Raw genomic sequence first — 25,577 nt, 5'->3', positions numbered from 1 at the left:
TTAGTTTGTGACTGTATTTTGGTCAACACAAGATACATGTTAAAAACCAAAACATCAAATTGTAAGACCTGAGCTTTCACAGAGAGAAAATATTTTTTGAGTTCTGAAATCTTGGCTTTGAGTCACAGAATTTAAGCCCTAAGGGAATAAAAGGCATCAAGCTTATCAAATGAGCAACAGCTTTGAAGGAACACGTGATAATTCGAGTGATCCATGTCCCTCACAAGTAGCGTTCAGGAAAAATTCCTCTTTGAGAAGGGGCATTAACCCTGGAAAAGGAGCTGAGCATTAGCTCTTGGTGTAGGTCCCTGAAAACAATATCATGTGCTGTAAAATCCTGGGTGCTCCAGATAAGGTTAGAAGTTTCCCAGAAAGAGTTCCATGCTCCAGGTCTGGCCTCAGGAGCCTGCCAGCCTCAAACAGAAGTTCTGCCTCAAGTGTGGAGCAAAAGCAATAGATGCACAATGTCTAAGAGTGGCAACACTATTGATTACTTAACCAATAGCCTTTCTCCTCTTCTTTCTCAGTAACTTCTTTGGTGTTTGTGGTGAAGCAATGTGCCAAGTTATCCATGAGATTTAGCTGGAAATCACTGGATAGGACTTCTAGAAAATTTTGTTAAAGATGGTTGTCTCAGCTTAAAAGGAGCCCCTTTTCCCTCCCCATTCCTCCTCACTGCTTCCGGGAACACGGGTGTGATGGCTGAAGCTGCGGCAGCTATCTTAGCAGCCTGCAAGCAAAGCTAGGAGAAGCAGCCACTCACCAAGGATGGTTAAGCAGAAAGACAGAAGGAGTTTATGATGACTATAGAGATACTCTACCAAGGCTAAACCACCTGCCAATGGAGTTCTTTTACACAAGGAGAAAAATAAACCTCTTTATTTGTTGTTTAGAGTTCTGTAATTTTGGTTTTCTGTTTTAAGCAGTTGAACCAAGTGCTAACTGATACACAGAAAAAGGCGTGTATCAGAATGTATTTTCTAAGAAAGGCCACACAATATCTCTTGAACTTTTAGTAACCATCTGAGTTGAAGTCAGGGATCAAACTGTGATTTTTAAAAAAAGAGATAAGAGAATCTCAGGGCAGAGAAAGGGGTAGAGTCAGTACTGTAAGAGGCAAATAACTGGGTGGAAGCACCAGAATTCACCAGGTGCAGAAGTGTAAACAGTTAGGGAGGGGACGAGACTCTAAAGAAACTCATAATTTGGAGGGGAAGAACAGGGGAAGAGTAATAAGGAGAAGATTATAGGTCTCAGACGAGCCGTTAAACATTATCCAATAAAAGCTCTAATAGGAACTACATACAGATGAACCAATTTATAGAATGTAGTAAAAACAAAAAAAAAAAAAACAAAAAAAAAGGCCAGCATAGGCCAGGGAGATGCAAAACAGGCAAGAGACAAAATGCTATGAGCAACGATGTATCCAGAGGCCAGAAAGAGAAGCAGGGCAACAGGGAGACTAGGTATTTTTGGTAAAGTTGTGAACACTGTTCCTAAATGAAACAACCTGAATTGCTTTTGACAAACCTGTAGTATTTTTGTTGAAAAGTGTTAGTCACTCAGTCATGTCCGACTCTTGCGACCCAAAGAGCTACAGACTGCCAGGGTCCTCTGTCCATGGGATTTCCCAGCCATTCCCTTCTCTAGGGGATCTTTCCGACCCAGGGATCGAACCCAGGTCTTCTACACTGCAGGTGGATTCTTTACCATCTGAGCCACCAGGGAAGCCCCATCTTTGTTGAACACAGGTTGAAAATAAGCTACTATCTCTGTAAATGTAATTTGAGGACATAAATAAAAGCAAAAGCAAAGTAAAAGTAAACTGCAGTTGCCTTATATCTGTTATAGAGATTTATACTTATATTTTAGCATTAATAATTGAGTGCCTCAAAAATGAGGTTACAAATTTTGGTACACAAACTTAGCCTATCGTATTCCAACAAAGTAAAGATAGGTATAGGAGGGGGAAAAAATTGCTAAATTTCAACTTGCAAGGCAGTATTGAAGGAAATGTGATTACATGGGCTTTCAAGGTAAAAATTTTTAAATGCAACCTTGCAGAAGAAAGCAATTGATCAACAAATATTGTGCTTAGAGGCATAAAGAAACTTAATAAAGTACAAGGAAAGCATGAATATCTTGCTCAAGATCACTAGAGGATAAAGTTACTAACAACCTTCTCTTGTCATTGTTGTCATTTAGTCGCTAAGTTGTGTCTAACTCTTTCATGACTCCATAGATTGTACCCTATCAGCTGCCTCTGTGTGTGGGATTCCCCAGGCAAGAATACTGCCATTTCCTTCTCCAGGAGATCTTGCCAGCTCAGCGATCAAACTCATGTCTCCTGTATTGGCAGGCAGATTCTTTACCACTGAGCCACCGAGGAAGCCAGACTTCACTTAGGGGATTGAAAATTCAGATTCCTGCCATGTGGAATCTCTGACACAAGAAGAGTATTTGTGCCTACAGAAAGATTGCTATAGAATATTTATTTATTCTTGCCTTCTTCTATCAAGGATTTGAAGCAATGTATAGCCAAGATGTTGGTTTTATATACCTAAAGAAGCCATATGTAATAGGCTTGAAATAGTTACATGACACCCAACTTCAACATAGCTGACTACTAAGCTCTCCCACAGGGAGGTGAGTACTCCACAGGCAGCACATTTAGTGAGAGACAAGAAAGCACCAGAGAAAATGGGCATTTGAATAACAACAGAGTCTGGGCAGTGCTCAGCCCAGATGGTGCTTCCCATTTTACTATAATTTTCTTTCCCTCTCCTTTTCTACCCACTCTCGAACTGCATCCTGAGCAGACAGAATGGAAGGTATTTTTTCATGCATTTTGGAAGAGTTACCTGAGGAAAACACCCTTTCTGCATAGCTTTCTATGATAGCATTGCCTACAAAATACACATATGTATACATATAATTATACCATATACATTGTATACAAGGTATAATAATATGCACATAAAAGAAATAGCAAGAGCATTAGGAATTCAGCTGTGATATCCCTGAGAAAGAAAGCTTGTGGTTTAAGCATTAAATTTTGAAGAGATGCAAACAGAGGACTCCAGGAGAGTTCTGCTGTTATTATGTCAGCTTCAGAAGATGTGACCAGTTCAGCATCCATCAGAGGCAAACAGTACAGAAACGAGAGGACCAGGGTGATGTTAGAAGAGGTTATAAATGAGAACTGAGATACTCCCAGGCCATTCGAGGCTAAGGAGCCTCCAACGCACTAGGAGAGAGGAACTCGCATCAATGCTAGAACCATCTTTGATATGTACATATATTATGGTTTGCCATTATATTACTTAATTCATCAATGCTCTTAGTCGCTCAGTCCTGTCCAATTCTTTGTGACCCCATGGACTATAGCCCACCAGGCTCCTCCATCCATGGGATTCTCCAGGCAAGAATACTGGAGCGGTTGCCATTTCCCACTCCATAATTCATCAATAATGAAGTGCATATAGTTCATCTCTTAGGTTTAATTCTTCTCCACAGAGTATGTGTTTATCCTTATAAAATTTAGAATTGAAAAGAACCCCTTCAGCTCCATTTAACCATTTAGCATGTGCAAGTTAAAGATCAAAACATCCCTGCAAACTATTGTTTATAAAATAAGCCACAAGGATATACTGTAAAACACAGGGACTATAACTAACGTTTTTAAATAACTGTAAGTGGAGTTCAGTTCAGTTCAGTTCAGTCGCTCAGTCGTGTCCGACTCTTTGCAACCCCATGAACCGCAGCACACCAGGGCTCCCTGTCTATCACCAACTCCTGGAGTCCACCCAAACCCATGTCTATCGAGTTGGTGATGCCATCCAACCATTTCATCCTCTGTCGTCCCCTTCTCCTCCTGCCCTCAATCTTTCCCAGCATCAGGGTCTTTTCCAATGAGTCAGCTCTTCGCATCAGGTGGTCAAAGTATTGGAGTTTCAGCTTCAACATCAGTCCTTCCAATGAACACCCAGGACTGATCTCCTTTAGGATGGACTGTTTGGATCTCCTTGCAGTCCAAGGGAGTATAATCCTTAAAAACCTTCCCTGATGGTAGAGTGGTTACAACTCTGAGCTTCCAATGCAGGGGTCACAGGTTTCATCCCTGGTCAGGGAACTAAGATCCTACATGCCACGTGGTGCAGCCTCCAAAAATAAATAAATAATAATTAAAATAAAGTAAAATGATATTTAAAAGAAACCCACTTCTCTATAATTTTAAAAATTTTAATTAGGAATCACTAAATTGTATACTTGTAACATACAGTATTGTACATCAAGTATACTTCAACAAAGAAAATAAATAAGAGTATATCATGATAGAATATGTGATATACATTTCAGTCAAGAGTATTTCTTGTACTTGCTGCTAAGTCACTTCAGTCATGTCCAACTCTGTGCAACCCCACAGACGGCAGCCCACCAGGCTCCCCTGTCCCTGGGATTCTCCAGGCAAGAACACTGGAGTGGGTTGCCATGTCCTTCTCCAGTGCGTGAAAGTGAAAAGTGAAAGTGAAGTCACTCAGTCGTGTCCGACTCTTAGCGACCCCGTGGACTGCAGCCCACCAGGCTCCTCCATCCATGGGATTTTCCAGGTAAGAGTAGAGTGGGGTTCCATTGCCTTCTCCAAATAAGGTTGCTGGTATGTCTTAATTCCATTTAGAATTTTAATGTAAAAGGTGAAGAACAGATACATGAGCTATTTAGTAAATATTAACTGTGCAACCTATTAATCTCCCCGCCAAGAATTAAAACTTGCCAAAGGTACCTTTTCTAAGAGGATAACATCCAAATACATCATTAAGAATATTTTCTTTAGGAATTGGGCACAAAGTCACTAATCCTCTAACATAGTTTCTTTCATGGCAGTTAACTATTTAACTTCATAGTCTATTGATTTCCCTCCTTTTTTTCTTTTCTAGATTATACCCAAATTTGATATTGAAAACAGAACTATTTAACATTCCTGTGACCTAAACTTAATTTTCATGATAAATGTGTGCATTTCCTTCAATTACCTTAAAATTAGAATTTCAGAGATTGGTTCAGAGTATTTCCTGCATTTTAATATCATACCTTCTTATACTCATTTCGATCAAATACAAATGTGTGTTTCTCTTGCTTGAAGAGAGTTCACAAAAAAACAAATTTAATAAATGTCATATGCAATATGTTTGCATAAATTTGAAATTACAGAAGCCATAACTCTGTAAACTTAAGTGCTTTCACCTGGCTCTCAATATTGTTGAAGCTGAATTGGCTTCAACATGAAACTCTTTGTCAATAGTCTAAAGTAATTGTGAGTTCTGGAACTGGTGCCAAAACATTACTCCTTCTGTGCCTTCAAAGAAAGGCTTTTTGTCTATTTATATGTACATAACTTATACTAAGGAAAACAAAATTTTAAAATATTAAAGGTATTAAAAGTAATGAAGACAAGGACGATAAAACATCTTGTGTCTTTGAACTAATTTAAGTCATGGAATCCCACGTCCACAAAATCATAATGCAGGCTTCCAGCTAGAGCAGGAAGAGAAAGATGGCTAAAGAGATATCTGTACTACACAGAAGACATTGATCCCTTCCAGCCGGGGTTGGCAAACTAAAGCCTGCGGGGTAAACAGGGCTCACTATTCTCATAAATAACGTTTTATTAGAACACCACACTTGTAGGCAGGTAGGAGATGGATGGTCTGAAAGGAAAGAACCAAATATAGCTTTTTGACATAAAAGAGACCATTTTAAGCATAAGCCATTTTGCCATCTAGGCCTGGCCACAATGTTTGCCCTCGAACAAGCCTCAGTAATAAGAATTCTAAATGAACAAAAGAACAAACTGACTGTTCCCAGACAAGAGAAGTAACAATAGCAAAGACAACAAATCAATTGTAAAGACTCTCCATTCTGTTTCAATATTAAAGATTAACCTGAAGCACTTTCTTGAGCTGTTCTGAAGAATCTAAACCCTCTTCTGAAAGCCCTCAATTACTAGATGAGTGGAGCCTAGGAGATGATGATGCTAACCTTTTCTCACTTGTAACTTAATCTTGGACTAAAGCTAAGTCCAACTAAAGCTTGGACTCTGTCAACCTTTGCTCCAATTCTATGCTGAGTCCCTGGTGGTTCAGCTGGTAAAGAATCCACCCGCAATGTGGGAGACCTGGGTTTGATCCCTAGGTTGGTTGGGAAGATACCCTGAAGAAGGGAAAGGTTGCCCACTCCAGTATTCTGGCCTGTATGGTCCACGGGGTTGCAAGGAGTCAGACTCGACCGAGCAACTTTCACTTCACTTCATTTCTTGCTGAATTCTCCTATGCACAAGCCCCTTCATGAATATTCATGTACCCTTAGCTTAAAACTTCCCCAATTTTGCTATTCCTCCAGGAGACACTGCTTTGGGAAAGATTCCAAGTGTTCTGCTTACTTGCTACAAGTAATAAATCTTTCCTTCTCCCGACTGATTTTTGGCTTGGCTGTGTTTTCTGTGTAAACACCCACCATGAGATGATCTCAGTTTTGCGTAACACACTCACTTATTCATATATTGTCTATTGCTCCTTTCATGCTATAGCGGCAAGGCTGCACACCTACAACAGAGACCATCTTGTCTGCAAAGCCTAAAACATGTGCTATCTGGTCACTGACAGAAAAATGTTGTCAAACGCTGCAGACTTGGTAGGATTTCCTCAAAATACTGCTGCTGAGTTATGTCCCACTCTCTGAGACCCCACTGAGGCAGGACAGTAGCCTGCCAGGCTCCTCTGTCCATGGGATACTCCAGGCAAGAATATTGGAATTGATTGCCATTTCCTCCCCTAGGGGATCTTCCCGATCCAGGGATCGAACCCATGTCTCCTGCATTGCAGATGGATTCTTTACTGACTGAGCCACCAGAGAAGCCCACTTAGTGGGTTTCCTCAAAATAAGTAGATAAGATTTGGCAATCCTTGAAACTTAGGACTGAAAATCAAATTACTAGCCATCACCACTATTTACCTTTGGTAGGAGTGAGAAGTGTGGGTTTGATCTTCAATTTGTCAGAGGACTGCTAGTCTCATAATATTTTGGAGTACTGCGTAAAGAGCACTGTAACATTCTTCCTTATGAATAAAGGTTGTTATGTACAAATTAAAAATGCATGTTTTAATAAAAATTTAGAGACATATAGTATTGGTAAATAGCTAGATAGCAGAGAAGGTAGACATGAAAATATTTGGCATAGCTGATGGCTGAAATGATGGCCTGAAAGTGATGCGAGATATCAAATTAGAACAAGTGAACAAGGCAGGTGTCTTACAGAAGAGCAAAGATGACGATGGAGAATTTACAGATAACCCCTCACCTTGTTAGAAGCGGGGACCAATAGTCCACATTTCTGATCCTCTGATGGCAAGAATAGCAGCACATTTTTAGTGAGTCCTTGGGGTCGCACAGGGTTGGACATGACTGAAGTGACTTAGCAGTAGCAGTTGTGAAGGGGGGGGGGGGGTCAGGATCCAACACTAAACAGAATTTTGGACCTCAGGTAGGTGGGCATCATGCCAGGGTCATGGCATATGCACAGTCCTTCTAGTCCATCACTTACCTTCAACACTGCTCATTCTACCAACGAAAAATCCTTCCTCTTGATGCTCATGTTAAGTTATGATATAATTTATAACCTTATTAGGGTTTCCCATGTGGCACTAGTGGTAAAGAACCAACCTGCCAATGCAGGGGATGTAAGAGATGCGGCTTTGATCTCTGGGTTGGGAAAATCCCCTGGAGGAGGGCATGGCAAACCACTCCAGGATTCTTGCCTGGAGAATCCCACAGACAGAGGAGCCCGGCAGGCTACAGTCCACTGGGTTGCAAAGAGTTGGACACAACTGAAGTGACTTAGCACACACGCATGAGTAACCTTACTATGCTAATTTATGAATCCAACCCTGGACTGTAAACTCCCATCCAGGGTCATCCCAAAGTTAACCATCTCTAAAGCACAGCTGAGGGGACTTCAAACACTATCTAACTACCCGTATGGTGTAGATTAAAATTAATTGACATATGCATACATCCCATTGTTCACACAGAGAATAAAACACACACCAAACTTTAATCTTGTTGAAAAGCAAATAAATTCAGCACATTATCTAGAACATTTTTCATCTGGTCTGAGTCTTTGAACATACCACAAAAACAGGATCATTGGCAGCAGAATGTGGCAAAGCACTTGTCCCGTTCAGGAAGGAATGAACCAAATTATGAAAACTCATCACTTGAGAGTCCAGGGTCCCATCTGCTTTGTCAAACCCTTCCAGGGCATTCCTGAGAGAAATCAATATTTCAGCAACCAGAGTCATGAACTGACAAAGAAAGCTCTCTTTTTGTTTCCAGCCTAGGTAACAGTCTTCTAATTTCAGATTGTGTAGGGAAATAGCACCAATGCAGGAGACATAAGAGACGTGGGTTCAATTTCTGGGTCAGGAAGATCCCCTGGAGAAGGAAATAGCAACCCACTCCAGTATTACTTGCCTGTAAAATTCCCTGGATGAGGAGCCTGGCAGGCTACAGTCAAAGGGGTCACAAAGAGGCGGACACAACTGAGCGTTCATACACTTTTAAATGCATAAGGAGACACAGTTTCTAGTACTGCCTAGAGAATCCCATGGACAGAGGAGGCTGGTGGACTACAGTCCATGGGGTCACAAAGAGGCGGACACGACTGAGCAACACAAGGGGCTCACAGTTGAACAGTTACTGCAGGGTTTAGTCACGAAAACCATGAATCTATCCGCATTCCTTTCTGGATCTTCTAAGAAGCTTGTTAAAATCTTATTTATAGGGACTTTCCTGATGGTCCAGTGGCTAAGACTTCATGCTCCCAAAGCAGGGGGCCCTGGGTTCGGTTCCTGATCATGGAGCTAGATCCCACATGGTGAAACTAAGACCCAGTGCAACCAAGTAAGCAATAAACAAAATTTTTAAAAATCTTATTTATAGCCATACATAGTGGTTTAGTCACTAAGTCAGGTCTGACTTTTGTGACCCCCACAGACTGTAACCTGCCAGGCTCCTTTGTCCATGGGATTCTCCAGGCAAGAATACTGGAGTGGGTTGCCACTTCCATCTCCAGGGGATCTTCCCAACCCAGGAATCAAACCCTGGTCTCCTGCTTTGAAGGCAGATTCTTTACCAACTGAGCTATAAGGGAAGCCCACAGCCATACATATTTCTCATAATTCTTAAAATCTTTTTAGAGGGAGAAAATTACTGGTTGGCCTTTAAATTTCAAGTATCATAATGTCATTACTGTGCTGTAATCTGAGTAGCATTTAGTCTGTGTGCATGTGCTCATTCACTGAATCATGTCCAACTCTTTGTGACCCCACAGACTATAGTCTACCAAGCTTCTCTGTCCACAGGGATTCTTCAGGCAAGAATACTGGAGTGGGTTGCCATTTCCTTCTCCAGGAGATCTCCCCAACTCAAGGACCAAACCCGAGTCCCTTGTCTCATGGGTTGGCAGGCAGATTCTTTACTCCTCTAAGATCTCAGAACCAAACATTAAGGTCTATGACTGATATTTCATTAAGGCAGAAAAGAAGAAGAAAGAACACAAGAAAATATTTTTAAAATACTCTATTTAATAGGTGAGGTACCAGGGTTCTAAAGACTGTACTTATATGTGTATAGAAATTAGAATGCAAAAGGTGGTTTTGAATAGCTGAGTTAGAAGATATAAAAACTTAACTCTTAATGATAGTGAGGGACAGGGAAGCCTGGTGTGCTGCAGTCCATAACGTCAAAAAGAGTCAGACACTACTAAGCAACTAAACACAATTAATGATAGGTAACACTATGCCTTGCTACCCTCTTACAAAGTGCCTCCCTATTACTGAGCTTTGATGTCTCCCAACATCTAGCTTTCCTTCCCATTTATTACAACTACAAGCATGGAAATCTATAAAGGACTATAAACTACAGATATCAGAGCACCAACCTGAAGCTGAGGGTAGAGTTCCGGTAGAAAGGAGGATTGTCAAACTTCTTGAGAGACAGGCAATTTTGTATGTCTTTTAAAGTTGGCAATTTCTCACTGTTTCTTCCCATTTGATTTCTTTTCAACAAACCTTCATAGGTTCCATTACACAGGGTGACTCGGCGGTTGTAGTCATTCAAGCTAAAATGCGTAAAGAGATTAGAAATAATACCTCCTAGTTCATGGATAGTATCATAACTTTGAGCCCAACAAACCAATCAAGGTCATAGTGGTGGTAAAACTTTACTATAGTTACCTTACAAGGGTCAAACATATGTGGTAAAAGAACTGCTTCCAAAAGCAATTATGGATGAAGGAGTTTTGAAAACATAGATGCATGAAATATGAATCAACACATAAATAACAAGGAAAATTACTATTCCACTGGAAAGACAGTAAGATGGTTTACTAGGCAAGATGGTGACTCCTATCGTACGTGCATTTGAATTTGGAGTAACTGAAGAGAGACCAGGGTAGACTGTATTAACAGTGAACTAAGCCAGTTTGATCTGATAAATTCAAGCATCCAGCACACATGGTCTTCCCTGGTGGTTCAGCTGGTAAAGAATCTGCCTGCAGTGTGGGAGGCATGGGTTTGATCCCTGGGTTGGAAAGATCCCCTGGAGAAGGGAAAGGCTAGCCACTCCAGTATTCTGGCCTGGAGAATTCCATGGTCTGTATAGTCCTTGGGTTCGCAAAGAGTCAGACACGACTGTGCGACTTTCACTAAGCCAGTTTGGCAGAAGTGAAGCTAGGAAAGCATTCCAGGCAAACTGAAGACAAATGGAAGAGGTCAGAGTCAAAACAGATGATACTATATGGAGGAGAGGAATTAGGAGAAATGCCGTGTTAGAAAATGTTCTAAGGTTGGGATGGTTACTTGGTAAACATGGAGGCTGAGAAGGTGGGCCCCAACCTTTCTGGCACCAGGGACCGATTTCGGGGAAGGCAATGTTTCCACAGACTGGCGTGGTGGGTGGGGGTGGTGGGATGGTTTCAGAATGATTCAAGTGCATTATACTTATTATGCACTTTTTTTCTATTATTATTACATCGACTCCACCTCAGATCATCAGGCATTAGATCCCAGAGGCTGGGGACCCCTGCCCATAAGATTATATCCCACGTGCCTGTTGCAGCCTGGAATTCCACCATCAGAGCAGTATTTCATTTGGTAGACATAAATTTTTAAAGACGTTTCTGTGTGGATTTTAATGGGTGAGGGAATCATACTGGGTGTGTGAGAATAGAATCAAAGCACACAGGAAGATGAAATAGGCTGGTGCCTAAAAACTAGGCAGAAACAGCCTCCAAAAGCTGCCTTTCCCAGAGCATTCCAGTGAGACGGCCTGTGAAATTAAGGGTGTCAGGGTCAGGTAAGTTTAAGCCCCTCTTGAAAAATAAGAATACAGTTACTTAAAGGCTCTGAAACATCCTAAAACTTCTAAAGGCTTTTTAAGTTCAGCATTCTCTAAATGTATCTGATCAGAGAAATCTCTTTTCACATATCACCAACTAATAGCCCAGGACACTATGAGACATGGAGCCTTCTGGAATGACTCAGAGTCACAGACACAGCACTTAACTACATCCCCACGGGCACTCTCTAGAGGGCTGTAGGAAAAGCTCAGGATGGAGAAGATGGGGTCCCTGTGAGCTGGAGTCCCCAGAACACACGCATGCCCAGCCTGGGGTGTAGACGGCAATGCTCTGTGCCATGGAGCAGTCCAAAGACACAGGACAAGGGTGTTAGTACAGCAGGGTTCAACACTGGAGGGTTGTGGAGGAAACAACAAATGCAGAGAGACAGAAGAGCTGCTTGGGGAGTCTGTTCCTGAGATGTGTGCTCGGAAAGAAACATATTCAAGGAATCACTGAGGACAGAATTCTTCATGAGCTACTGGCTGCCTGCGTGTACTTTAGTATTTTATTTTTTTTAATAACCAACATATGTTGGTATGACTTATGGTAGAAAAAAAGTTCGCACACCAGCTACACATGACCCAGTTTTAGTACTTTAAAGATCTATCTCTCCACTGCAAATCCTGTTCCCCTCTACTCCCCAGAAACCTGTGGTCCAGCCATACCAGACAACTTCTAGAGGCTTTTCTAGCTTTATAAGATAATGTTGCCCCCACCAAGGACACACCACCTTCCCTCACCTCTGGTTGAAAGGTCTGTGCCTCCTTGAAGTGTCAGGATAATCATCTCCACCTCCTAAAGACTTTCCCTGCTTCTCTTCTTGGCTTTGCACACACACCTATTAAAATAACTTCTCACGTTGTACTGTAATTTGTTTACCGGCCACCTACCTTTGTAAGTATAAGACGATATTCCAAAGAAAGGCTGTATTTTATTCATCCATGTATTCCCAGCACTATTAAACTGCTTAGAATATGATCGGAGCTTAAGACATGTTGGCTGAATACAGAAAACACTTCTCATTTTAAAACAGTGGATCTCAAAGTGATGGCCAAGCACACTCAGTTTATAAGTGTGATTTCCATACCTCTATTTTTTTTTTTTACTAAAGGACTCAGGATTTTTTAAAATCCTATTTCCTACAGGAAAATAACTTTCAGAAACATATAAACAGAATTCAACACGCATTAGAAACAGAATTGTAAAGTGACTGTCCATCTCTCAGACATGAGGAAACCCGGTCTCTTGGATTTCCACAGCAGGTACCCATATCATTACCTATCACAGACAATCTCCCAGCTGGAGAATCGGGAGTTCTGACTAATCAGGGTCGGCTCGTCTTGCCTTGCTGCCCCGAGGAGCTGGTCTGTGCACACGTCACACTCGTTCCTGCCTGTGGCAAAATTCCAGTAGGGCAAAGCGAAGGACTCGTTGCCAGTAAGGCGCTAAAAGCAAAGGGCATGACCAGACATTCAATTCATGTCATCAGAAACAACAAGAAAATGCAGGAAGCAAAGACTTACACGGGTCTTGCCCAAATACATAGCAAAATTAAAAGAAACTTTCAACCAACCTGGAGATCCCTTTCCAGCCATAACAAGTGGTACCGGTGCCAGGTAACAAAGGCAGGTCCTTGGTGTGAGAAATCTATAGCCTTGTATGGGCGCCCTGGTCCTAAAACAATTGGGAAACATGTTAGAGGTCACGGAATAGAATTTTTTAACGTGAACCTTACCCGGGATGTGCTGGAGAGGTCTCTGATGTTTTAGTCAGAAGACAACTGGATTTTTTTAATTAATTAATTTTTATTGAAGCAATAGCTGATTCATAATGTTTCAGGGAAAGCAAAGTGATTCAGTTTGCTGAATGCATGTGTGTGTGTGTGTGCGTGCATGCGCACGTGTGCACACGCATGCACACATTCAGCTGTATTCAACTCTTTGGGACCCCATGGACTGCAGCCCCCCAGGCTCCTCTCCTCTGTCCATGGGATTCTCCAGACAAGCAGACTGGAGTGGGTTACCATTTCCTTCTCCAGGGGATCTTCCTGACTCAGGGAATGCATCTACGTCTCTTACACTGGCACAGATTCTTTACCACTGCACCACCTGGGAAGCACACACATATATATATATATATTTTTTTTTTTTTCTTCTTTCTCATTGTGGTATTACAAGATATTGAATATAGTTCCCTGGGCTATACAATAGGGTCTTATTGTTTATTAATATTTTATATACAGCAGTGTGTGTCTGTTAATCTCCCCATCCACCTTTCCTCTTTGGCAACCATAAGGGAAAACAGCTGTTTTTGTCATTTATTCCTCTGAAAACAACAACCACAACAAAACAATCTCAGAGGCAAATAGCACTTTCAGGATAAATTCTCCTTCATCTCTCAAAAGTCTGATGGTCAGCAGAGATCCAGAGAAACTCGGGTCATCTTAAGAGCTCCTGTTAATTTATAACAGTGTTATAAATTATATTATATTATTATTTATATTATAAAGTTTTTTAAGCAGTGCTTCAGGAAGATAAAATAAGAGTATCCCAAAGAACAGATCATTAAGATCTAAATGAAATATATTTTAAAAGACTTTTTCTAACCCATTCCTTACAAATGCCTGCATTTATAGGGAGCGATTAATGTAGAACAAAGTAACTTCAACTACACTTAGTTTGAATTGAGCATTTGGAACCAAAAGGAACTTTCACGGGTTTTGCCTCAGCCATCAATCAGTTACAACTATTAGCTGACAAGCATGGTTGCCGTGACCAGAAGAGAGGGAAAATACATTCCAACCAATTTGGCTGGCCTCTGGAACTGCCAATTTTAGTGAAAAGCTTTGGGCGATTTAATGACCTCCTTACTGCCTTTCCAATCCTTCTTCTCCGTCTCATAACAGCTTTTGATGGTTATGTAGAAACTTGAGCTAACTTTAGTTCTTTTTCGAAGTCCCCATAATAACTTCAGAGAGATGAACAGACATGAATATAAATTTAATTCCTAGATGCGACCAGAAACTATAGTTTTCTTTTCCTCTTGAGAGACTACCCTCTCATAAAGCAAAAATTCTTCAGAGTGATGACAGGAAAACTATAAAGGTTTATAGCCGGAAGAGCCTCCGTATCTATCGACACAGAAAGACAGATGCTTACCTGTGAGGCAAGTTTTAAAAAGACCCACACTGAGGGGAAAAACTGCTGTTGCTGCTGTTGGCTAGGCAACCCTTTGTAAATGTTTTAATGCAGAACAAAGTTTAAAGTTCTCAAAACAAAATGAGGAGGGGGAATGAGTGATAAACACAAGGGCTGTGCTGTGCTCAGTCGCAGCTGACTCTGTGATGCGAAGGACGGTAACCCGCCAGGCTCCTCTGTCCATGGGATTCTCCAGGCAAGAATACTGGAGTGGGCTGCCATCCTCTCCCCAGGGGAGCTTCCCAACCCAGGGATGGAACTCAAGTCTCCTGCATTGCAGGCAGATTCTTTACTGGTGAGCCACCAGGGAAGCCCAAACACAAGGACAGATTCCAAATGAGAATCTTACTATTCAAAGTGAGCGCTGTGTCTTCACTCACCCTAACCCCAACCAGGAGCCTCAAAAGTGAGGATAATTGCAAATAGAGCACGATTTCAGAACACCTGAGTCTCCTGCAGCTCCTGCATTAGCAGGCAGATTCTTTACCACCGAACCACCTAGGACGCCCCTAAGATACCTTAAGGTAAAGGGGGAGAAGCTCACCTAATAATGTATCTCTGACAGAATAATAGTGGAGCCACACAAAGAAATCATAAATGCTGCAGTTGGTGATCTGTGGTTGGGTCCCATTGGGCCCCAGGAGTCCCAGCCAGTGTTGCGTGGTGATCACGTAGTCGGGGTGCGGAGTGTACTTTGCGAGGTCTAAGGCGCCCAAGAATTGCTCCCTCTCTTGAGGGGTCAAGGAATGGACATCTTGCCGGACAACCAATGGTTTCTTCTGATCGCATTTGGGGCCAGTCCAGCCAAACCTGCAGTCTCCACAGTTATAGCCGGCGAAGTTTCCTAGTGCATTTGAGAAATTAAGGGAAAGATGGAAGAAGAAGTAAGCTTATGTAGCTTGGAAGAAATTTCTGGAGTAGAACGGAAGAGAAGGTCAGTTGCCTTTCCTCGCGCTCTGCTTGAAATGTTTGTCTCTCCAAGGGGACTGAACACCAGAGAGTTTCTAGAAATATTCCCAGCAAAGAAACAGGACATGAAACAAATTCCATGGTGTTATGAGCTGAATTGAATCCCCACCAAATTCATATGCTGAAGTCCTAACCCCTAGCACTCAGGGGGCTATTTTTGGAGATAGGGTCTTTAAAAAAAGTAAGTTAACATGAAGGCACTGTGGTGGGGCAGGGAGGGGGTGTGTGGTTAATCCAACATGACTGGTGTCCACTTAAGAAAAGGAAATTTGGACTCAGAGAGGGGTGTCAGGACTCAACAAGCCAACAGATACCTCAAGACACACACCCTGCTGACACCTTGATCTGGGATGTCAGGCCTTCAGAATTGTGAGAAAGTGAGTTTCTGTGTGCCACCCAGTCTGTGGTCCTTTGTTATGGAAGCCTTGGGAGGCCAAGACAAGTGCTGCCATCTGTTCCACTCATGGATCACGTCAGATGTCCCTTCCTGGGACAGGGCTGCAGCCTCAAATGTCATCCCTGCTTGGTGCCTCTCCCCTGAAGCACATGCAGAAGGCTATTGATTTACAGAAGAAAGAGAATATATACCAAGCTAAAGGGGGAACCAAAATAAATAAACTGATTTCCAAGAATTTAGGTGAAATCCAACATTTAAAAAGCTGGTTTATGTTACAAAGGAGACAGAGTTAAGACAAAATCAATGGAGGCTGGCAGGTCATAAAGGTGAATTAGTGGCCCTAGGGTCAGAAAGTGCAAATCACTGCAGGGTTGCCCATCTCTGCACAAACTGCTCATCCATTTTATCATCCCAGGGACCGAGTACTAGTCATACCAAGCTCCAGGCCTCTTTCTGTTTAGCGTCTAAAACTGAAATATTTTAGGTTGACTTTTCCCTGTTGAGCCTTGTTTATTACACTTGGGTTTCCCTGGTGGCTCAGACAGTAAAGAGTCTTGCCTGCAATGCCGGAGACCACAGTTCAATCCCTGCGTCAGGAAGATCCCCTGGAGAAGTGGGATCCTGGATCCCACTCCAGAATTCTTGCCTGGGGAATCCCCATGGACAGAGGAGCCTGGTGGGCTGCAGTCCATGGGGCCACAAAGAGTCAGACATGACTAAACGACTACACTTTGACTTTGACTTTCATTGCATTTGGTTTGACCAGCATCTCATTCCTTAGGTAGTGATAAGTTAGAGAGTAAACACTTAAATATTGTTTGTGTGTTGAAACAAAAGAGGGCAATAACTTATCTCCTGGGGGTTGTGTGAAACATTTAACGTGTCAGCTTCCTGCCTTCTCCTCCTCCTCTTCCTCCCAGATCTTTTTACTTGCTCTTCCTTCTATTTTGAACACTTTTCCCTCACAGTCTTACTACCTTCTTCTTCACTTAGTTTGCCTATTCCTCCTTTAAGCTGCACAATGGGCTCTCTAACGGTCATCCCTGATCCCACACATCACGGTCAGATGACCCCCAAGCTGTGCTCCCATGACACCTCCTATTTCTTTTTTCATTGAATTAATTGTGGCAATTGTAGACATCTACTGGCTCAGCTGCAGGCACCTGGAAGGCAATTATCCTGCTGCCTAGGCCTATGCTGGGCCTTGGACGAATGAATGAATCTTCATTTAATGAATGAAAGGAGCAAAAAGCCAAATCATCACAATGGACACCTTAAATATCTTACAATTTTATTTGCCATTTATACATAAATAAAGTTGAAATTAAAAATTTTTAAATTAAAAGAAGGATATAAAAAGCATGTAGCAGATGGATTCAATAATTCTCAATTTTCTTCTTCCTTTCTCTCCCTGTCCTTGTGAATCAGAAGGAAAAGCAGGCCCTGCAAGTAATTTTGATAAACTGCAAGTACCAAAATAGAGGTAAGTAAAACATACTATGACCATGGTAAGGAGAAGGTTAGGGACTTCCCTGGTGGTGCAATGCAGGGGACACAGGTCCAATCCCTATTTGGGGAACTAGGATCCCACATGCTGAGGAGCAACAAGCCCGTGTAGCATGACTAGAGAGTCCGTACTGCCACAAAGAAAGATCCCACATGACACAGCGAAAAGTCACAACTAAGACCCTACACAGCCAAATAAATAAAAAAAAAAATATAAAAAAGAGGGTTATTTGGATCTCTAAAGGAAAAGAAAATTTTCCAACAGCATGAAAACAAAATGAGCATGTGTCCTGTATAAAGAAAATACAGTCTGCTATTTTTCTATGGTTAAAAGAAATGTCCTTAAAAATATCATAAGTAGGAAGAATTTGAGAGGGGGGTAGTCCTATGCTCTTTGTAATATACAAAATATCATACCTATCCTTGTGTGCATGCGTGCTAAGTTACCTCAGTCGTATCCGACTCTGCGACTCTATGGACCATAGCCCACCAGGCTCCTCTGTCCATGGGATTCTTCAGGCAAGAATACTGGAGTGGGTTGCCATGTCCTCCTCCAGGGGATCTTCCCGACCCAGGGATAGAACCCACAGTTCTTATGTCTTCTGCATTGGCAGGCAGGTCCTTTACCACTGGTGCCACCTGGGAAGCCATTTACCTACCCTTACTTAGCTTTATTTGCATTTTCCTGTTTCAACACCAAATGAAAAATTAAGTTTGAAATAATAGTTAAAAGGAAAAATTCTACTAGTCCTAAGACTGAAAATCAAGTTTTTGAACAGCTTACATTAAACATTAAAATTTATGTTGATCACTCAGGTGAAGCTATTAAATATAAATTATTTAATCAATACTTATTCAACGGCTACTACAGTATCAGATGTTATGCAAGGTACTTCGGTCTTCATGGAGCTTGGAGTCTATCTATTTTCCCTTGGGGTGCCTACTATAATTGAATCATATCTATTTTTAAAACATCTTGATTGAAATACGTCCCTCCACTTTCACAGTTTCTAATGGAACAGAGTGGACTTCCCAGGTGGTGCCAGTGGCAAAAAACCCACCTGCAGATGCAGGAGACATAAGAGACGCAGGTTCCTTCCCTGGGTTGGGAAGATTCCCTGGAGGAGGGCATGACAACCCACTCCAGTATTCTTGCCTGGAGAATCCCCATGGACAGAGGAGCCTGGAAGACTATAGTCCATGGGGTTGCAAAGAGTTGGACATGACTAAAGTGACTCACCAGCAGCATAGGAGCAGAGTATTTTTTGAGAAGTGATTGAACAAAATGCACGTGAAGGATACTAAATACCCAAACTTCCAGTTGTTTCCCCAAGGCCAGATGATCAGAGGTGAATATGCAGTTACAACTCTACAACAGGAGAGCAATTGCTTCCTTTTTAAATGTTAAGAAATAGCATGCACAAATTTTGAAACAATAAATTCAATATATTTCTAGATTTAAAGGAATAAAATTTGTCTTTGAATTTTGGTGTCTCATTATTAAAATTGAGTAATTCATAACCTAGGCCATGAGTTTTAAGATCTCTGCACTTTCTCTACCAATATTCTTTTTGGTTGCTGGAAACTAAATTACCAATAACTATCTTCCTCATTTATTTACTCAACAAATAATTTATTAGCACCTGTTACCTAAAGAAAGGTCAAAATTAAACATGCCCTTCTCTGCACACTCACATATTTATGTACATTCATACAACTGCCACACTTGATTACTGTGGACTTGACCTCTCAAAACCTGTCCTATTGGAATACAGTGTTCTTACAGGAAGCAATCATGGTAACATAGAGCAGTACTGGTACATAGTAAGTTCTATATGAAGCGTTATCATTACTAGTTTTACAAGTTACCACTGATCAAATCTCATAGTCTTTAAGTATTTGTTTTCATACCTGTCTTACTCAACCAGCACATTTGGACATATTAAAAATCATGTTGGGGTTTTCCCCTTAGTATCTGAAGGACCTAACATAATTGGTGCTAAATAAACATTGGTTAGGTGGTTGATGAAGGAGTCATGAATAACTGGATAAAAGGCATTAAGTGCTAGAGGATATAAATATAAATCAGGCTCGGTGCCTTCATCTAGTGGTATGAGGAACATGAGTGCGATGAAATATCAACACCAGCCTAACTATGGGAAAAGTGAAAACAAGAATTAACTGAGCACCATGGATGACAGAAGATGAAATGATTCATTCTGACAGAAGATCAGAGATGGTTCACAACTGTGTTGAACAAAGCCATCTCTTCTCACAAAGCCAAAGTTGTCCCTGAAAAGCAATGCAGAAATGCTAATAAGAAAGCGTTTGTGTGGATTTGAGCTCACCTATTACCTAGAAATGTATTTGACTTTAAAAAAAATCCCTTTTCCAGCATGTCTCAGAGAAAACATACCCACAGCTCTGCAGTCAGCTCCCTTTCATATTTGTGCTTCTAAACCTGGTCTAAAGAATTTGTTAAAATACTGAAGACAACTGAAAAATGCAGTAACATAAAAGCTTACCACACAAAATGTTTATTTTTTTAATTTAGATTTCCTAGCAGTCCCTTATATTAATTTAATGAGTTGAGTTTTTCCATTAATCCACTGATAGCAACAGTTTAAAAAAAAAAAGGAGACCCTTTAGGAAGGATTGCATTATCTCACTGGGGAATGGAGAGAGAAAAAGTAAAAGGTCCCTAGATATCAGTCTATCTGTTATTTAATATGTCCTTGAGCAAAAATGAAATTTAAAAAGACAAAGCCTTATACCTACTTAGGACTAGGATAAAAATGGAAAAAGAATGAGAACAACAAAAGAATGCACGTTCCTACATGAACCACATCAGCTCAACCTCCAAAGGCTATTAGACTAAATAAGTTTAAAGACCACCGATTAGTGAATTTACAAGGAGCTCTAAATAGCCTATTTCTTTTAATTAGAGATTCTATTATATTAATAACAATACTTTACACTCACATGAAGCCTTTCATCTACAAAGCTCAAAAGGATTTTACAAGTGTGGTTTCATCATTATCCCCATTTTAGAGACTGGAAGATGGAGGCACTTAGTTGTACGACAAGAAATTCTCAGACAATTGTTCAAAACCCATTTGGTGCACGTGTTTTTCAAAAGTCCAAAAACACAGCTGCAACTGGTCTTTTCCCAGGAATGCCAATTGGCAGGTAAGATTTGGAAGGTGACTCTCTGATGCCAAGATCTCCTGAAATGAAGCTCTTCTTGAAAATTAAGTTCGATAATTTTTCAGTTTGAAATTATCTCCACAGAGAATACAAAAGTTCTCTCTAGAGAATTTGAGTACATAATTTAGGGTTTTTTTCCCATCAGAGTTTTTATTTATTTATTTTTATTGAGCTAAAATCCTTTACCAACTTCAAGATCATGGAGACTACGGGTGGTTCTTTTTATTTTTATTTTACTGTGCTAAGAATACTTTACATGAGATTTACCCTCTTAACACACATTTAATTGTTTAAAACATTACTGTTGACTCTAGATACAACATTGTACAGATCGTATTCGTCTTGATTATGAAACTTTATAGCCTCTGATTACTAAATCTTTATTTCCCCTCCCTCCCAGCTCCTGGTAACTACCATTCTGTTCTTTGATTATATGAACTCGACTATCTCAGATGCCTTACGTACATAGAATTATCCAGTATTTGTCTTTCTGTGGCTGACGTATCTTCTTAGCACAATGTCCTCGAGGTTCATTCATGTTGCCGCATACTGCCGAATTTCCTTCTTTTCTAGGGCTGAATAGCATTAAATTGCAAATACATACCATCTGACTAGGATGCAAAGAAATTGGAACCCTTGCACACTACTGATGGAAATGCAAAATGATGCAGCTGCTGTGGAAAACAGTATGAAGATTCTTCAAAAAATTAAAAATTAAACTACCATACAATCCAGCAATCCAATTTCTGAGTATTTATCCAAAAGAACGTTAATCAGGATCTCACAAAGATACTGAGATTCCCATGCTCATTTCAGCATTATCCCCAACGACCAAGATAAAGAAACAATCTCAATGTCCATTAACAGATGAATGGTGTGTTTATATTTCCACGGAATTAACAAAGTTCCGAGGTCATCAACAGCCTTGTTGCTATCTACATTTCATTAATAAATTTGGGGTGACACTAGAAGAATCTACTTGCCAAAGAATTTTGAGGTTATGGCAGGGGCGGGGGGTACTTTGGGCACTGAAGATGAGGTTTAACTTCTGAAGACTGCCTCCTACATCATGAAGAAATTAGCCTAAGAAAGCAAGCAATTCACTCTTTAGGGAGAATAAACTCAAAAACATATGTCTTGCTTTGGGGCATATGACACATTACAGTGATTACTGGATATACTAAATACCTGTCCAGCCCAATCACTAAGGACTTAGTCTGGTGTCCTGAGGCTCAAAGAAAAAAAGACCATCTAGACAACATAAGTGGAGTCAATCCAAAGCTGGGATGGAAAGAGCTATGGTCCTGAATGAGTCTAGACAGATCAAATCTCAGAGGAGGGAGACAGGGAGTTCTAAGAGGCAGTCCTGGCCTTGACAATGGCTGGAGATGGAGACCATACACCCTGCTTCCTTTGATTGGTCTACAGATACGTGATGTCCTTCTGGACTTACAGGTCAGGCCCTGTTTCTGGCTCACTGCCTTCTTAGGTATGTTTACCACTGTGCCACCTGGGAAGCTCAGATGGCACAGTGGTAAAGAATCCACCTGTCAATGCAGGAGACACAGGAAACATGGGTTCAATACCTGGGTCAAGAAGATCCCCTGAAGTAGGACAACCCACTCCAGTATTCTTGCCTGGAAAATTCCATGGACAGAGGAGCCTGGTGGCTCCTCCAGTCCATGGGGGTAGCAAACAGTTGGACACAAATGAGCGATTGAGTGCACACATCCTCCTGAGAACATTTTGAAAGTAGGTCACTGTGACCCAAAGTTACTGCCACTTCTAGAGGGAATATTTTTAAGTACTCTCTCAGGACAGGGAGACTGCAATTATCTCTTCTATTCTGCCACCCCTGATTCCTTCCATTTCACTTTAAAAAAAAAAAAAAAAAAACCTTCCTAGTCAGGTCAGAAAGATACAGTAGATGGTGATATGCGTGTATGTGTTCAGTTGCTCAGTTCTGTCCGACCCTTTGGGACCCCATGTCTGTAGCCTATCAGGCTCCTCTGTTTATGGTTTTTCCAGGCAAGAATACTGGAGTGGGTTGCCATTTCCTTCTCCAGGGGATCTTCCTGACCCAGGGATTGAACCTGCGCCTCCTGCATTGGCAGGTGGATTCTTCACCACTGCACCACCTGGGAAGCCCAGGTATGGGTAGTGATAAGGAGAGTTAACAGTTATACCTGAGTTCCTAATGTCTTCTGCTGCCAGGATTCCATAAAATGGAGATTCCCAAAGTTTCTAACTTGTGGCACTCTATCATTGACTGACCTGGAAATAAGCTTTCCAGAAGAATTTTTGAGTCACCAGCAAAGAAGTCACTGTGTAGTGTGGTTTCCAATCCCACAAGTAATATGAAACCTGCTGCATCTCATTAGATTAAAAAACTGTGAGAATCTATGAGATGTCTACAGAAGCAAGTGGTCAATTAGATTAGAAAAAAATAAATAGTATACATTCAACATGTTATTACAAACATTTTGTCACAATTAATACCCCCAAGACAAAACTAATAAATCCTTTGAATTACAGAATTAACAATATGACTACAAAATAATGATTATAAAGCCAGAGATTTTCCTTTTCCACTATGGTTTCTTATACAGTATTGACTATAGTTCCCTGTGCTATACAAAAGGCCTTGTTTATCCATTCTATATAAAATAGCTTCAGAATTTTCAGTTAGAAAAGAAACCTGATCTCATTCTTATATCACAGCCCTTTGTACATTCTTAGTTTACCTTTTTAATGTCCTTACATAGCTCAATTATCTATATTCTCCTATATTCTAGCATCATATAAGAACATCAATAAAAACATAATTAAAAAGGAAAACCTCTTAGGCAGCTGGACACTGTAAAACAGTTTCCAAGGGCTTTGCTAAAGTTGCTGCTTATGTTTTTGTGTGTGTGCTTCACATGCCCTGCCAGCCTTTGAGTGTTTATCACTGCTGTGCATGTTTGCTGAACACTGGAGAGGAGCCCCACTAAAGAGGATTTGAGAAGGCTCAGAAGAGCGAAAGAAGTAAGAAGTGCACAGAGATTTCAAAAAAAACAGGTAATAAGAGAGGCCAAGGTCTGAAAGAGGGATACTGTATAAATTCTGAAATGCTCACATCACACCCAGACAGGAGTGAAAAAAGCCATTGTTATCTAAAAACTACCCTCCCTTCTTCAGCTCTGTCCTTACATCTCCCCAAGGATGGCAAAGTTACAAGCCAGTCATAACCTTCACGAGCAAGATATATCCTGCTTGAGACCTGTTCAGATGGTTAGTAATGCTGAGACTCGAACTACAGAACACCTACCCCCCGACGTCTGTCTAACCGATGCCAAGAATCACCCACCCTCCCTCTTCAACAAGTGCGAACCCATCCCAGAAGGAGAGGGCACTGAATCCATCTTGAAAGGACTTGCTCTGGGTTTCAAAGCTGACTCTGGGACTCTTTAGCTTCCCTCGCCAACAGACAAGCCCATGGTGTGCTGGCACGCGTTCATAGAACCAAGCATGGCCCATGGAATATTTCTTTAGTTCTCATAACTAGATCTACTAACGGGTGTGCAGAATATACCCAGACATCAGCCTTCCTCAATGCCAATGGACCAACTTGGTTTGCCTTTCAAAGCCTAGACGGAGCATCTCTGCCTTGGAAGGGGTTCCTCCATTAGCGGGCCAGCCCCACCCAGCTGGGCGCATGCGCACATCCGCCTGCCGCCCTCACCTGTGCACCTGCAGATCCGGTCGAAGAACTTCCGGGGCCATCGCTCTCGGTCGTCCAGGTTGCGCAGGACGTAAGGACCGCTCCAGGGCCTGGTGTCGGTCTGCACCTCCGCACACTGGCCCCGGCCCTCCCGGGAGCCGCAGACGTTGGCGGGGTCGGCGCCCAGCGGTGGGCAGCACTCCTTGGCCCGCAGACTGCCGACCGTCATGCAGACTCGGGGGAACTGCGCCCGGGCCCCCGGCGGGAGCGCACAGCCCAGGCAGCCGAGCAGAAGCCCCCACCCAAGGAGGCTCATGGCTTTAGGACCGGAAGAACTCTCTCTCTCGTCTCCACTCCTTGCTTCTCTCCAGCTTTCTCCTGGTCTTCCCCTCTTGGACTCTTGAGCATTCACCCGCTTTTTGACTTGGGGGAAATTTACGTTTTAGGGAGTATATCTTGGATCTGCCTTCTATTCCTCTCCTCTTGAAAAAAAGACCCACAAAAATTACAGAACCCACATGTGTGCTTTTGTGTACATGCACACACACAGACGACTTTATGTGATGCAAACCGCTAAAACAAATTTCATTCCATCAGAAGCGCCTCTAACAGCCAGATTTAATGAGGGGAGCGCTTCTCACCGCCTTCCCTGGTTGAAACAGGCTTTGTCTAATTGAGTTAATTGACGGAGCGCTCCAGTCATGCTACTTATTATACTGGTATTTCTGAACCCCCTCCTTCCCTCCTTAGCCCATGACTTTAATTGCCTTGAACTCAGTTCAAAAGCCAAATGCCGTGTTGCCTTTATTCTGTCTGGCTTGCCAAATCACGGGGCCTGGTGGGGTTTGTGTAAGGGCTGGGAGAAGCCGTCATTAGCGGGATTAGTATTAGACAAATCCCCATCGTTAGCACATGACCCAGAGTGCACAATGAAGTAGATAAAATGTCTGGCTTTGTTTCAAGAGGGCAAAACCATCTTCATTATCTGGGCTCATGTGCTCTGGCCAAGCCTGTGACCTCAGACTTCCCAGGGAGTCAATAGATGCAGTGAGCTTGTCGTCAAAAGCCCTTCAGAGATCAACCCCACTGCTAACAGCCGTTCACTCCTGACTGCTCCCTGATGTGCTTCCAAAGACCACT

General features: G+C 41.8%; 1 protein-coding gene across 1 annotated transcript in view; it reads right to left on the bottom strand.

Moving 5' to 3' along the window:
• The window catches only part of DCT (dopachrome tautomerase), a 35,453-nt gene extending 10,226 nt beyond the window's left edge, over nt 1-25,227 (bottom strand). The window contains exons 1-6 of the mRNA XM_020884415.2: nt 24,459-25,227; nt 15,200-15,499; nt 13,032-13,132; nt 12,737-12,903; nt 9,998-10,177; nt 8,187-8,322 (exon numbers count right to left, since the gene is read on the bottom strand). Of these exons, the coding sequence (XP_020740074.1) occupies nt 8,187-8,322; nt 9,998-10,177; nt 12,737-12,903; nt 13,032-13,132; nt 15,200-15,499; nt 24,459-24,753 (1,179 nt within the window). The 5' untranslated portion in view covers nt 24,754-25,227. The remainder of the gene's footprint in view (nt 1-8,186; nt 8,323-9,997; nt 10,178-12,736; nt 12,904-13,031; nt 13,133-15,199; nt 15,500-24,458) is intronic.
• Between the last annotated feature and the right edge of the window lie 350 nt (nt 25,228-25,577).

Source organism: Odocoileus virginianus, chromosome 8 (assembly GCF_023699985.2).
Source record: "Odocoileus virginianus isolate 20LAN1187 ecotype Illinois chromosome 8, Ovbor_1.2, whole genome shotgun sequence".
In the NCBI taxonomy this organism is placed as follows: domain Eukaryota; kingdom Metazoa; phylum Chordata; class Mammalia; order Artiodactyla; family Cervidae; genus Odocoileus; species Odocoileus virginianus.
This window is presented reverse-complemented; position numbering and strand designations above follow the sequence as displayed.